General features: G+C 39.3%; 1 protein-coding gene across 6 annotated transcripts in view; it reads left to right on the top strand.

The window, feature by feature from the left end:
* Positions 1 to 16,468, top strand: part of diaph2 (diaphanous-related formin 2) — a 370,496-nt gene that overhangs the window by 292,994 nt on the left and 61,034 nt on the right. For all 6 annotated transcript variants that reach the window (XM_087171766.1, XM_087171765.1, XM_087171767.1 and 3 more), the window contains 2 exons: positions 2,622 to 2,786; positions 10,303 to 10,438. In XM_087171766.1, the coding sequence (XP_087027892.1) occupies positions 2,622 to 2,786; positions 10,303 to 10,438 (301 nt within the window). The remainder of the gene's footprint in view (positions 1 to 2,621; positions 2,787 to 10,302; positions 10,439 to 16,468) is intronic.

Here is a 16,468-nt window from a genome sequence, read left to right as displayed (position 1 = left end):
AATTTTCCATTCTGACCAATTAGGCATTGTTGAGATGGAGCATTTTATATGAAGCTCAGCCTGGCACTCGAAACTGCATTTGAATTTTTGGATGAAGTACTGAGGTTCAGTTTCACTAATAAATGACACCATACCATATGGCGCTGTTCATGGTAGATTGCTCCCAGAAAGTGATTTTTTTCTTTACAAGGATCATTTTAAGACTTTACCAAACAAATTTTTCCAAAGTTTAACTTTTTAAATCTCTCTCTTGGACCCCTGAGTGTTCACACACAAGTGGAGTGAGGGGGAGGAGGAAGAAGAAGAAGAGATAAAGGCAGTCTGACCACAGAAGGGGGACAAATCAGGCCAAGGCAGACAAGTAGATAGAGGCAAGCAAGAACAAAGACAGAGGGATGAGTCCATCCATCGGGCCTGAGCGTGGGGTTGCTGCTATCCTGGTTGCTGCTAATCGCTGCTCTGTTTTGGTAAACACTAGCTTGCAGGGAGGTAAATCCAACCAGCCTACCTCGCCAGTTTCTTATTCCTTCTCAGCTTCACAAAGGCCTTTCCACAAATACAAGCTTAAATGTGAGCATATTCAAGTGCACACATACATCACACGCATACAGAGCAAGCACAAATAAATGTTGTAGGTCTATTTAAAAGCCATGGAAAAAAATTAATAAATTGAGCGTTACTAACTTGGTTAGGGTCACAGAACAATCCCTGGACTTCGACATGGAATTCTACCAAGATGACAGAACAAACAAACAATAAATAAATGGTAATGTAGAAAAACAGTGGCTTCCGCATCATACTGGCAGATTGCTTGCAAAGGACAATATCTTGAAAACTGTTTAGCCCTGACAATCACAGGCCACATGCTGCACCAACAGCCTGTGTATGTTGCCAAGACGACTGCATATGAGCACTAATTGCCTATAACTGTACCCATGACACAGAGAACAAGAAGCTGCTGCCTTAGCATGTAAGTAGGACATAAAGAAGCAAAATGCAATCCCAATTATGCCTTTTTGTATTGTTTGACAGTAACATTGTCTTTATTTGTTCAGTTAAATTGGGAAGCTTTCAGAATGACATTCACACAGATACATACTCATAGAGGATTATTATTATACCTATCACTTAAGCATTCCGTCATGTCTGGCAATGCAAACCCCTTTTCAACAGCCACTTATACTTGTTTCTGTATTAACACAGAACTGAAGTGTTAAAAATGTAATGGGCAGTTTTAAGTCTGATTGAATAAGAGATCAAAACACAGATATGTTGGCGCACACGTTTCATTGTTTGGTTCAATTTGGGTTTTATTTCACTTTCTTTCTTACTCTGGCCTTTGGTTCTATCTGTTCTGATTACATTGTACTCACCAAAGTAAAATAACAGCATTTCTTAAAAAAAAAAGTCTCACAGGACATGAAACACAAGCGGTCAGTCAGTCAGAGAGGTTTTAAACGAACCCGTAGGTTAGTCAGACTTCTTTGTAAGAGAAAACAAAGGCAAACGGGCAACTTTAACGCTATTTTAAATACATTTGTGCAAACCACAGTTTTCCTGTGAAATGAGTAATTATTAGGAACATTACAGGTGTACTCTCTTTTACTCAAAATAAAATGGTAGCTAATCTGGCAAAACCTTCAGGTTGATTATATTATGTCTGATCATGTAACTGTATTTGTTGCTCTTTTGGACATATTTTTAGAGATGCTGTCACAATGTTATATCCAATGGAACAGAATAAAACCAGATTTATAATGATTTCATATCATAGTGATAAGCTTTGAGCCATTACAGTTATTATGACTATAACTTTAATAATAGCTTATTACAAATGCAGATAAGAATGATTGAAGACACAGCGGGTGATGGACTCCATTGCTGGTCCATTGGAACTAAGATGGAGTTTCTACTGCAGGTAGCTGTTGTTGCCCCATGCTTGTCTGTGTTTGCGAGCATGTACATGCATGTATATACAAGTTGGTGGGTGTGTGTGAATTTGTGTCGTCCTCATCCCACCCAGGGTGTGTGAGTCTTGGAGTTTCCAAGCGCAGTCTCCATGAGGTCAGTGGCTGCTGTGATAATGCTTAACTGATGCCGGCTGTCAATAGCCATTCACCAGGAGAAAAGTGCTCCGCCTGTTCAGTAAATTACACAGTGCGACGTGAGCTGTGAGGTTCAAAACAACCTGACCCCACTGTTGTTGGAAGAAACAATAGAACAATGACTGCAATCAGCTTTTCCAGAAACCATCTGTGTCACGCTGCTGACTACAAAACACCTTTCCATTACTCCAGGGCTGCAGCTATTAGCTCACCATGCTATTGACTCCAAAGTGAGATGGAGAGGTTATTGTAATGGCACATTAGATTGTCTCTGACCCTTCTTTATCCAGTGTTTTGTTTTGCTGACCTTGACATAGGTGGGTTTCTTGAATCCAATAAAGCTTCTGAAGTGATCATTTCTCACAATGGCTCGTCTTTTCACAGATGAACATATTTGCGAGGTGTCATTACATTATCACACATTATCGTTATATTGCTGACTACAGTAGGTTTTAAAATATACTTTGTCTCTGTTTCAGATATGATTTTTTTTTTCCTTAACTCTGTCCTCCTCACGGCTTCTGTAAGCATGCCCGGGAGCAGTATGAAAAACTATCCACCATGCATAAGAACATGCAGAAGCTGTACGAGAGCATCGGCAGCTATTTTGCCTTTGACCCTCACTCGGTCAGTGTGGAGGATTTCTTTGGAGAACTGGCCAACTTCCGCATTCTCTTCATGGTGAGTATAAAGTTTATGGTTTGTTTACATGTACATGAAAAGTTTCATGTTTACTGTTTCTTCAAAAACGACACGCACACACACACACACATACACACACACACACACACACACAAACACACACACACACACACACACAGACTAACAGGAGTCACCACCCACACATGCACATGCTTTTGCACACACTTTCACTTGCTTACACACATTGGGTGTCATTGAAATAAGAACAGAATTTATGTGTCACACATACACACTTTCATCAGACTTGAAGCAGGTCCTGGCAGATGGTGAAGGCACGCATGAACATTACAGTATAATACTTTTATGGATGAAACTGGATGTTAAAGTGGTGCAGTGATTTAGTGGTACACTTCCATAAAGTTTGGGGGTCTCATAAGGAACAGATTTCAAAAGGAAACATGAAAATCGAAGCAGCAGAGGCCAAGATATCAAGATATCCTAACATTTGCTTCTTTGTATCAGTCATGCTCTCAAAACACTTGATCCATCACTATATAATCAGGGCTATTTTCCCAGACTTACCAGATCTCTTCCGGAATCACAGAGAACATTATACAACTGTAATCTTTGTGAGTTACATGGGTAGAAATATTTTTCCTCCCAGTCATCTGATAGTCAATCAAGATTTGTGTTTTTGAGACAATCTGCTGCTCAGATTTCAGTTCTCAGGGTTATTTCACTTTCCTCATCTAAGAATGCCAAAGAGTTTTTGGTGAGAAAAAGTGCACCATGTTTTCTTGTCATTTATTGTGGTCTTTACATTCTCTTGGCTGGGCCTGACATGCTTTTTTCAGTTTTCCTTTTAAGTTCTTGCACTCTTCTCTGCAAGAATGTAACCATGCTCACCTGCTGTGTGACTTCCTTCCATATGGTATCTTTTAGTAGGTCATAATGCCACTGTGTATGCCAAAGATTTTCTTTTCTACAATCAGTGATATAAACTTTTTTTCTTACAGAACTCTTTCTTTTCCACTTTCTTCAATGACATCTTGGTCTGCAAGGTTATGAAAAACTTCTCTTTTTTTCCGAGAATGGTGTTTCATAGGGGGATTGTTTGGTTGAAGTCATGCTTCTGAGCGTTTGATGGATCTGGCATGTTTTAAATCTGAATATATCATTTGCAAATATATTCACAAAATTTCACAAATGAGACCAATTGTTTTTAATGCACATTCAGAAGTACACAAGTGTGTAAATTGCAATATAAGCTTTATGGATAGAAGCTTCTCCACCTACATTTTCTGTGCTATAAATCCAAATGGGAAACAAAAATGCTTAATCGCATTTATATGAGTGCACAGTGTTAAACTTACAACTTTTTTTTTTTTTAAGTAGACACGTGAATCAGTACTGATTAAGAAACTTCTAGTTATAAAACTTATAAAACAGATTAGAATATATTATTTGAAAGAAGGAATGGTGAGAACAGGAGAATGTATGTCAGTGTCTCACTGATAAAACAGGCCTGTGCAAGCTTCTTAACCTGTTAAACACAGTTTCATTAGCTTGAGGCTGCATGTGTGTATGCGTGTGCATGTGCTGTCACCACAGGGCATTGTAGATATTGTGCGATTTTTTTAGGGCTAATGAGTCTAGAGAGGACTTCGGAAAGTAGATAAAGTTGTACTTTACTTTCAAACTGAGAGTTTAAAATTATTTTCATTATGGCAAAGAAAAAGTTCCTGTAAAATGTTTTTACCTGTATTGACTTTTAGCACTATAACACAATGTATGGTGTTGGAGATATAAAACATTTGAAAAAAACCTGAATTTCCACAACATAAGTAGAAAAGGCATACATGAGTAAGAAAGGTACTGAGGCAAAAGTAGAACATGAATTGACAAAAAATGTTTTCTGCTTCTTGTTGGTGTTACAGGAAATTTGGTTCTGAGAACAGTGAATGAAGCACATTAAGCTAAACAGATTAGCTAAAGAGGTGATAATAACAGCGAGGTAAACACCACATCATCTCAGAACAAAGCACAAGTTCATTTTTCCTGACTAGACAAGTGTGTTAAACATTTATTCAAGTGTCTTTGCTTTCTACCTTCTACAGTCTATCTATCCCTCCTGGCACCGCCCCAAAATTCCCAGTGTCAGGATGATGACATGGTGTCCAGAAGGCATGCTCTCAGTATTCACAATCCATTAACGTGAATGGCAAGGTCCCCTTGTCTGAATCCTTCTCCTCTCTTTACTCTGATCCCCATCTGAAACCAACTTTTCATTCCCGCTGATCAAAGAGCAGCAGCACACAACACAACGCTCCCTCAAGGATTCCAGAGTTGCATATCTCTAAAAGAGGCATCCACCCAAGAAAATAAATTATTCTCTCAAGCAAATAGCTGCATATGAATATTTTATTACTGATTTAAACTTTCCTGCTATGGGTAAGGGGAGGGAAGTGAGTGGGATAAAGTGTTGTGCTGTGGTTAAAATGGGTGGGGGGCTGGTTATAAGTTAATGTATTCATATAAAAACAATCCTTTAATCACCATATTCTTCAGATATTATTTATAGTTTTTGGCTCTTCAGCTCTGCTGACAGAAAGGCTAATCCCATCTGCTTGCATAGCACAAGGAATCAATGGCAGTTTCTACTTGAATGTTGTTTTTATTTTCTTACCCTGTAAAAACAACTGAGCTAGCTTCTTTGCAGCACAATAAAAAAAACCCTCTTTCTTAGCTTTTCTTGTCAGTGCAAGAATGTTGGAGAGATGTCTGCTAGTTATTTATCTTTGACAAAGTTGGCCTACATCAACCATTACTGATTTGTTCCAAATGACAAATCAAATGAACACTATGACTTCTTGTCAGTTAATAATTCAAAAACAGCCCTGAATTTAACTTCTTGATATGCCGGGTGTGCCCGAGACTTTTATTTCAATATTGAGACATTGAGTTGTTTGGCTCAGACAAAACATCTTCGCTAACTTCCATCTATGTTGCATTGCCCTGTGTAATGCATTCACAGCACAAAGCATCTGCAGTATTAAAGAATTCCATTGCAATACAGTCACCCTAAATTGCTTTTACTAAAAAGCTAGGGCTTAATGCACCCGACCGACATGAGGCATTTGAGTAAACGCATTGACAGACAGTCCTCACAGAACTGAATGTAACTGATAAGAGAATCCATTAACTCTATTTTCCTTCTGTTTCATTCTCTTTCTCTCCCTCTCTCTCGTCCCATTCTCTTTTTTTTCTGTGGCCAATGAAATATTATTTGATTTCAGCACATGGAGTCAGTATTCGAAGAGTCCAACAATTTGTTAATTTAATGCTGCTGCCATATTCTGAAATAGAGTATGAGTGAAATGCAATCGCAGGGTCTGTATGTGTAATCCTGACCAGGAGCATGGGGGATGAGGATTTTTCCATTAATGAGTTATCAAAGCGCAGCAGATGGGCTGGGATGAGCTAACAGTCTTCCTTGTTGATTGAGTCACTTTCTAATAAGACCAAAAGACCCAGACCGGGTTCGCAGAGTAGCAAGATAGAGCATCTAAGATTGGAATGATGATTTGTGTGTGCGTGTGTGTTTGTGTGTTTGTGTGTGTGTGTGTGTGTGTGTGTGTGTGTGTGTGTGTGTGTGTGTGTGTGTGTGTGTGTGTTGGGGGGGGGCCTCTGCATTTGTCCACTTTTGAGCCCATTTGATATTTCTAAAGCTCGCTAATTCCTTCACAATGTGACAAATTATCATAATCATGCTGCTCATGCTGAAGATGATGCTCTGACAGTGCCACTCTCCCCACCTTCCTGCTAAATCACTGTCATGTTTCCTCAGTATTTTTACTTACACTGGAATGACACAGTTATTAAAATCATTGCACCAGATTTTGGAGGTCACCTATCAATATGGGAATACATCTATACCACAGAGCAGAAGTCTCACAATCTGTAATTTATAACTTCTTGAAGCCACTCCCCCCCCCCCCCCCCCCCCCAACACCCTGGCACACAGTGTAACAGATGGCTAATAAACACATTTGCTGCTTAAAGCCCAGGCGCTGTAGTGTTTGTAAAATTCAAATGAGATATAGCAGTGACACTCTCTGTGTGAGATCACTGGTGCAACTGAGCAGTTGGAAATACTCATTGCTCCCTCATTGGACTGGCATACTTGTATGCATGGGAGGGGAGCCATGCTGTGGGAGATGTATTGTGTTGTGCAGGGTCAAGGAAGAACAGCAAACACATTTCATGAATTATTGAAAGAACAGACCTGAAAAGGGAAAATGCTGCCTGGCCCTTGTTGGTAGATTGGCCCTGTGGGCCCATGGCATTCAGTTTTCTAGCCAGGTATAGATAAAGGAGTATTTATAATCTCCATCTTAGACACACTGGAGGCCATGAGTGTGACATACTCTCACTTTGTCTCATGGCGTCTGAGCAAGAACGTGCCGCTACGATAGTTGACAAACCTGCCTTGCAAAAATGTGCTAAAATGTAAAACATTCTGTTTTCTCTCTGAGAATTTAAAGATTCTCACTCTTAATTTACATACCCCTCCTGAACAATATGCATTCAGCTACCTGCATCACATTTTCCTGCTTTTCATCAGAGGGGTTCAGGGCACAGAGCCAGTCATAAACATAGCCCCTGGACATTAGGATTTGTTTTGTTTGAGGGTTATTAGGCAGAAACCAGGCCAGAAAGGACACCGTCTATCGTGGTTGATAATCATGGAGGAAAAACCTTAGACCTCAGTCAGTTTGAGGTCCTGCTGCTAAACTTAGATGACTATCTTTACCTTGCTGGTTTCAAACCTTGTTGAAGAACATGCTTGAATTTTATTATTTGGATTGCTACCAAAATCCTCCCTATTGTGCCTTACTGCATGACAATACTTCCTAGCCATCAGTAAAAGTGAGTGAGTGTGAATCTTTTTCTTTGTTCTTTTCAACATTTCTTCTACTTTATGCAAAGATATCACCTTTAGTAACTGAGAAACAAATAAAATGACTAGCTGTTATCACTTAACTGAAGCTGAGTACTTAAGACACTTAATCAAGTTCAGTTCACTGAAGACTAAACTGACTAAATTAAATGTCATAAAAATGATAACGCATACAATTTATTTGATTTCTTGCATAATATGTTCTTCACCTGGTGGACTCAGATGTCCCTGTCAATGGGATCAAATGTATATCATATATTTCTATATTCTTCACCTCAATTAGAATATTAAAGTTTGTGTAGATTGTTTTCATTTAAATAAATAATTGAGCTCTCACTGAGTGGCACTATAACCATAGTGATGATCTTCATCATCGAGGGACTGATGATTTAATGCAAAGCCCAAAAATAACCTGTTTCCATGGTCACAAATCATATTTGATGTTTGATCTTGAGTAGATGAGAGTACTCAAGAGACAAAACGAGATGTATAGATTTGTCTAAACATTTCTCCAACCGCCAACAGATTCATGACAAACAAGATCTTTTCTCCTGTCTTCCGATGAAGTTTAAATCTGGTTCTCTGCACTAAAGACTATTTTTGAAAACACATGTCATGAGGATTTTCTCCTGTATGTCCTCCTACAATATGCAGAGTTACCAAGAAAATGAGACCTGATACAATCAGTTGTTGCCAACAGCCAAACAGAGGCCGTCAAAAGGAATGGTAAAGGAAAAAATAAGAGAACAGTGAAAACATATTTGTTACTACGGTAATTAGTGGTGCTGTTTGATTACAGCAACATAATTACGTTGCATAATCATGTTTGCAGTCAAAATTAGTTGTTTGTTTAAAATAAGTTTTGCCGGCAGGATTTTATTTGTAATCTGCATAATTTATCTTCCAACTTATGCTGTACATGTTGAGCAATGCAGTATTATTACTTCCAAAATGAATTGAATCCTGTCAGAGGACGAGGACTGAAATCAATTGGATTCATTCTGCCAGTGCTGCCCATCACTTAAACAAAATGCACCAGTTAACTGTTTCATTACTGAATATAAACCGCAGCTCTCAACCACTCTGATTCAAAACTGCAGCAGACTGCAACACAATCAATACCCCCTGTGGAGCATAGCTGAATCATTCACACAACCTTGATAAAGCAGTAAAATGAATGTTGTTTTTTGGGTGTTTTCACTAACTTAGCAGCTGAAGAAACAAAACATCTCCTCTTATGTTTTCATAAGGCACATAACACAAAGATTCATTCACTCACACTTGCTTTTGTCTCTCTATCATGATTCTTTCTATCACTCGACTTCTCCATTACCCCACATTCTGCCTCTCCCTCTTTGTCACTCATTGCCCTTGTCATCCAACAAGGAGACAGTGACAATGAGGGCTTGTGTCCTTGGACATGGAGCAAAGCTCTACTATTGACTGGCATGATGAGCTGCTCTTTCCTTGTTCGTTCCCCACAATCCCCGTAATCCCTCAGTCTTAGCTGCCAACATGACACACACACATCAGGACCACAGGGGCATTTGACGGGGGGGGCCTACTGTCGCCACTTATTATATCAGTGCACAGACAGGGCCATGCCTTCACTTACTGACACACGCGCATGCACACACACACACACACACACACACACACACACACACACACACACACACACACTAGCATACATAAATAAGGGGGAATACCATAGATGAGCAGAACCACAATGATGGACTCCAGTGTAGGCAGGCTTATATGCATGTATACACAGAGAGTGTAACCTCTCACACACATACACTAACACCTATGATAGGTCCTGTCAAGGGCTGCGCCACAGGCCTGGGATAAGAGAACATTTTGTTGTCCCCCAAAGGTCACACGGTTGCATCTTCCTCCCTTCTCTCGGCAGCACGAGAACAAACTGACACATTTGTAAAGGCTGAATCCGTACCGTTGATTATCTCTCTTTCTCTGACTCTTTCCTGACATTTCAGCTGGTCACGAAGGAAGACAAGGATGATATCTCTTTCTCCCTCCTCAGAGACAGGCACACTGCTGTTGCATTTTTTCTTTTTCTCATGCAGTGGCTTCCTTATATTGTCAAAGGAAATACACTAGCATGGTTCATATGTGTGATTATCATCAAGCTTTATATAGTATATATATATATGTATATATATATATATATGTGTGTGTGTGTGTGTGTGTGTGTGTGTGTGTATGTGTGTGTATATGTGTGTATCTATATATATATATATATATATATACTGTATTATTGACAATGAATCAACTCTGTGTTATTGAAAATATGTAAAGTACTGCCAAAGCCTTACAGACAAATAGGCTTGTATTAAAAAAAATACCCATACACAAGACATGATATGTTGTTTATTCCAGCAGCCTATCTCTAACTATCAAACCCTTCTCTGAATAAGAATTTGCTGATGGCATGCTGCTGCTTCTGAACACTATACAGTAGCGAAGACACTAAAAGAGTGGAGGTGGCAGGAGCCAGATTCTGATTTTATCTGTTTGTGTGTGTGCGTGCGTGCGTGCGTGTGTGTGTGTGTGTGTGTGTGTGCGCCTCATCAGGAAGCAGTGAAGGAGAACCACAAGAAGAGGGAGATGGAGGAGAAGATCAATAGAGCCAAGCTGGCGAAGGAGAAAGCAGAACGCGAGAAGCAGGAGCGCCAGCAGAAGAAGAAGCAGCTGATTGACATGAACAAAGGTATGCCACTTCTCCCCGTGCCACCACAGACACAGAGACGGGGAGGCAGGTGGGGAGTTAGCAGGAGGAGAACAGGAGGATAGAAAGGGGGTTTCATGGAATTGTGCTTCACACAGATTCAAACTCAGAAGGAGAATAATGCGTAGGAATGGGGGAGTCGTCTTTTTCAGCTGTGAGGGAATCTTATACTTACTCCCATAGCCCATACAGATACAATGTTTCCAAACAACAGACAGATTATGCTACTTTTATCTTGTTTTTTCCATGGTAGATTTGCTCGCATAGACAGAAACATTCTCTTCTACACTATGTACATGTATTTCTAAACATTTAACATGTTTTAAGCAATATATACCACATTACAATTTAGAAGTTTTGGAATGCAGTTTTAAATAAATACAAATACTTTGAGCTCATACAACTGGCAAGATGTAGGTCATACGTAAAGATAGGAAATCGGGGTGTCACTGGTCATGTGCAAGGAATAGGACAGAAAATGATCATTCCTCCAGTGTGAGAAGTTTGCAGGCAGTGTGCTATATTTGTTGTCGTGAATCATTGGAATTGCTCTATTGTCCTCCAGCGATACCAGTAAACCATGTATTGATCAAAGTAAGTTGTAGTTGTCCAGACATGAAAAATTAGAGCAACAGAGCTGGATGCCTGTGTCTAGTTATGCCAATGACATTGAGAAGGAATTTCAAGCCTGAAGGGACTTTGCAAGCAGTCATTATGGTCTTTTGTCCATTTTTTTGACAAACAGACTGGGATTTTCACAATTCACCAGCTTCTAAATGTCAGCACTAGCCAAAGACCTCTCTGTAGCTCAGCCATATTGGGAAATGTGACAAGACAGTCTTCAGTATGCCACAAACTCTGCTAGATAATTGATGCATGCTACAGTTTTTCTTTTTTCCCTGAGCAGTGACCTCTTTGAAAGCTTCACTTTTAATAATCCAACATGGCTGAGCTGAAGGAGGCTGTCTACCCCTCTCTCTCATTCTGGCTAACCAGATGGAGAAGGGTAGAGAAGTAGGTATGATATTAAATATTTCTGCCAGAGCAGATTTTGATCTCAGTTTCTGAATGCCATAATATGACTTGTATGAATAAAACATTAGGATGACACGGGCAACGTTGCCTGCAGCTTTGGAGATAGTGGGGATCGTCCTCCAACCCACTCCTACCTTGTTGGACTGTCGCGATCACAATGACCTTGGCAGTTATGAAATACACACTTGATGTGCTAAACCCAGGCTGCTTTTTCACCTGTCAAGGTTCTTACCTGCATTGACTAAACATTTTCATTAAACCTTGAATAGTTCCTTTTTGTGTACTAACTTGTCTCCATGTGAAATGAAATCAGAGGACAATCAAATACAGAGCTCTTTAAATGCATCCTGTGAATGGGAAGCTGAACTTAAGCCAGGAGGAGGTTGAAGGTTACAGCAGCTTGGTGTTCTGCCCTTGTGTTCTCACTCAGTTTCTCTTTAAGCTGTTCTGTTGGAACACACATAGCAGGATATTTAGTGTTTTCTTGTTGCACATCTTTATTATGCCTCCGTGCCGACCACAGCTGTGACCTCAGAAAACATGTTTTTGGCCATAACTCAAGAATTCATACGGTACTAATGATTAAATACACTCAGTTCTTATTTTTTTTTTAGGTTGCCGGTTTGTCTGTCCCATTCTCGTGAACACAATATCTCATGAACGCCTTGAAGGAATTTCTTCAAATTTGGCACAAACGTTCACTTGGACTCAAGAATGAATTGATAAGTGTTTGGTGGTCCAATGGTAAGGTCACCATAACCTCCAAAAATATTTTTTTGGCCATAACTCAAGAATTCATATGCTAATTATTACAAAATACACTTAATATCTTTTATTAAAATTCCTTTAAACTCTTCACCTAATATATTATATGAGTCTGGACAGCCATGGATGTAAACTGAAACTTGACTGGATGGCGGAGACATACAAATGCAAGGCGGCCTCTGTTCCTCTCCAGTTGACAGCCTTGGCTTGAGTCTTGGCTCCTCTCTCTCATTTTATTCTAAAATTCTATATGTGCTTCAGATATTTTGAGGAATTTGATATTAGAGGAGACTTTTGACATCAGTATTTCATCCGGAGCGCCTGCTGTGTTTTCTGTGAAGGTTGATGAAAATAAGGTAGTGTGCGGGAGAGAGGCGTGTTTAATTCCTCCTACAATTAATTAATCATGTCCAAACATTTTGCGCATTAATTTAGCATTTTAAAGGTTGAAAGGCAAATTGATTCGCTAAAGTAGATCTCTAGTTTGATATAATTACTCTTGTCTGCATTATGTTAGTTCTAGCCTTAGTGACAGACAGACAGACAGACAGACAGACAGATAGATAGACAGATAGATAGAGTTAACATTGATAGAAATAATGAATGGTTGACCTGAATATAGTATTTTCTCTGTTTACAAATCCATTAGCATGAACAGATGGAGTTAGCATATGGTCATTTTATTATGAGAGTTATGTACAGGTCAGTATCTTATCTGTTTTATAGATTAACTGATTTATTAATTTTATTGTTTAAAATACTGACTGATGGATCATAGTATTGTGTTTAATGCAATTTCAAGAGGCTATTTTTAAGATAGGATTGATTTTTTTTGTCATTTCACAAATTGTGACCTAATCCTCTCCGCTTGCAAATGATTAACAATGAAATGCATATTTAATGAGAGTTTAATTCATTTAGCTTTTGCCAGGATGGCACCAGGATGGGGGAGGGGAAACAGACAAATGCTTTTAGGAAGCTGATTAGAAAAAAAATATTTTTTCCCCATGTCCCTGTTGATAAAACTTGAGATTATGCTATCTGACATGCACACTTCTTCAACAAGCATGATTGATAGATGAGACAAGTGCAGAGCTAAACGTGTTTTCCTTGTGAAGTATTAGGAATCCTAATTGCTTATGAAATCATTACCGAGTCACCCCATTTGTTTTAATTTGCTCTAAGTGGATTTCCATACTCTCTTGAACTGACCAGATGTTCAACATTTACAAAATTGCTTTACTTCACTGGAAATAACAGTTGATCACTGTAGAATAAACCCAAACTAATGCTTCTGTCTAAAACAGGGGACGATGGTTCATCACAGCAGGATATATTTTATTGTGGCCTATAAAACAATGTCACAAGCAACATGTCGAGAGTGTCAAGAGCCAGAGCATGGTAGAGCATCTGGACTTTCTTTCTCCAAGGCATTTGTGTGGACTAGCAGGCCCCTGTGGCCGCCTACTCGGCTGGCATCACCAGGGTCAGTGCCCCCATCTGGGGCAAGTGTCTGCACCCACATGTCAACTGTGTACCCTAGTCAAATCCACTAAGCTTTGAACAGAGCCGGAAAGCGCACATGCCGCTTTGAGCACAATGCAGCTTGGCATAGGGCGCATAGTAATAAACAAACCACCAGGAACAAAAAAAAAGTTATTTGAACATTTTATTTAGTCCAGGCATTTCTCCCAGGTGGCACAGAGAAATGGTGAAGAACTTTGTGTTTTACATGTTTTCTGTCAACCTTTCACAGACCTACTTTATGTAGTATGGTTTTCAGTATGTGAATAGTTGCAGTAGCTTGTGTAACAGTCCCACTCCCCATATGAGCCTCTGAAAAACATTTTTATTGCCAGTCTGAGGACCATCAAGTGTAGGAGCATATTGGTTGTAGCCTTCAAGCTTTACAAGACCTTTTTATGAGTCGACCAACGGCCTGCTATCTCAGTTGACTCAGTTGAAGTGTAATCCAACTGGACTAATGTATAAGAAACACTTTTCCTAGGTAATCTTAGGTCTCAAAATAGAATGATCTGATTTGAAAACTAACTTTTTCGAAAATCAATTACTGAAATTCTTCTAGATAGTATTATCAAAACCCTCAAAACAAAGGCAGAGGCTCCACAGATGCTGTCTTTGTGATTAAGTTTTACCTGCAAAGTGATCATTTTTTTTACTATATAAATTAGAGCCGACTCACCCTCATCCATCCATTCCAGCAACAGCTTGCAGACGCCAGCAGAATGCAGACCTATACATCGCGTTGCTCGGTTGGAATATTAAAATGGAAAAAAAATTGTATTTCTTTTTTTTTCACTGTGTATTGCTAATACAACTATTGAACACACATTATTACAATCTTAAATAAAGTTATCTTTCCTCACACGACAGCTAGAAGTTGTGTATACCACATATTCCATCACTATGTTTTAAAATTACAGAGCCCATTAGTAATAGACATAATTCTGAATGATTTTAAGGGACACAGTCACAGATATTAAGCAAGATGGCCAATAGTTTTAAAACCTGCTTGCAGCGGATGGTTTATTGTTAATTATGAGCTGATCCTCGAATGGTGGTTCCATATCTTTTTCATTTTCAATACATTTTACAATTATTGTGTGTCCTCCTTTCCTTCTTTTCCAAAGGCTTTTTTCTGTTCAGCCTGCTAGGCCTGCTAGAATGAGGTCTCCATGTCTCTATGATTCTCTGCAGAGAGCAGTTGGCATGTTGACAATGATGGGCCTGCAGCTTCTATTTATGCATCCTCCTTGTCAACCTTTCACACTTTGAGGATGAACTAGTATATGTTTACATAAATAAAAATGGGTTTGTTTCAAAAAAAACATTCCATTTATTAAATACGAGCAAAATAAGTTAGTGTGGGCTTTGACTGGATTTCAGACTGCAGTGTTTGTAGGCTTTAATTTTTTTTGTACATGTCAGTATTCTGCATATGCCTCACCATCACTCTACATCCTAATACAGATTGACTTTTAAAGTGGATTTTAGACAAGACACATGTAGCATTTGTTAGGCTTATGGAGAACATTAAGATAAGATTTCTTCCTCTTCTTGCAGTTTTCCTTAAAGACAAAGTTGAGAAAGTATTTTTCTTATTTTGTTTACCGAAGCACATTTTTTTTCAAATTCAAGAATCTATTAGTGTGGCATGCTAAACTAAATTGACATGTTTTTGTGCAGCTGGCTGACTGGTTGTGGCTGGCGGAGCCCTGTCAGGAATGACAGTGGCGGAGATGTGGATTGATGGCTTTGTGTGACACTGACAGCTGCCGGTAGGCCAGTGCATACCTGCGTCGCAGCAGTGCCAGTGAGGTGATCATAGACAAGCACTGACAGGCAGCGGTGGGGTGGACAGGTTAGCTCTCTAAGTTTGCATAGTGTCTCCACAGCACAGCAGATGTGGCAAACAATATTACCAGGTGAGATAGCTTGTAGAGACGTCAAGGTCAGAAACCCAAGTAGATAAGAAACGTTTCTGAAAGAGATTCTCACTATTCTGCAGCTTAGCTTGGGAAATGAAGCCAGTATTAGGGAGCTAAAGCTGACCTTCATATTTGATATGGACTGTAACGAACAAGGACAGACCTTTCCAGAATGTAATGATGATATATGGTATAAGGCTTCTGAATTTGCTGCCTGTTTATTCCCTAAAGTGTCATTTCTTTGTCATGCCACTGATTGCTCCCATGTCTGGTTAAATGTGTGTAGTTTCTGAAGAGTGATAAAAATGAAGGATCTTTTACCACATCTGCATATGGAATTTAATACCAAACTCTGGGCAAATTGCCTTTTTTTTCTTTTTTCTTTGACTTTGCATTTGAGCTGTGTTGATCTAGAGTGCAGGAAGTGCAAGACATGCTCTGAAACTCCTCTGAGTATGGATTGGTGAATTCCATCATTACCTTGAAAGACAGGAACAAGGGCACGCGGATTATCTGCTGTCATACACCCATTCTAATAAATAACAGCATATTAGATTGTGCTATATCGCCAGTCGAAATCAGAATCTGCCTCAAGGCGATGATGGCACACAGAATATGGCTCACTGCATCTCAACTAACGCCTATAGTAGCAAGTACCATGAATAGTGATATGTAGAAAAGGAGAATTACGCATAAACAAATGACATGCAAGGATTAAATGTGTCTGATTGAATGCAAAATTACATTTTGTAAGTGAGGGTGA

The sequence above is a fragment of the Seriola lalandi genome, unplaced genomic scaffold, assembly GCF_002814215.2.
Source record: "Seriola lalandi dorsalis isolate HSWRI2012SDOR001 ecotype SW California unplaced genomic scaffold, Sedor1 jcf7180002054972, whole genome shotgun sequence".
In the NCBI taxonomy this organism is placed as follows: Eukaryota; Metazoa; Chordata; class Actinopteri; order Carangiformes; family Carangidae; genus Seriola; species Seriola lalandi.
The sequence above is the reverse complement of the archived record's forward strand: the minus strand, read 5'-3'. Positions and strand labels throughout refer to the sequence as shown.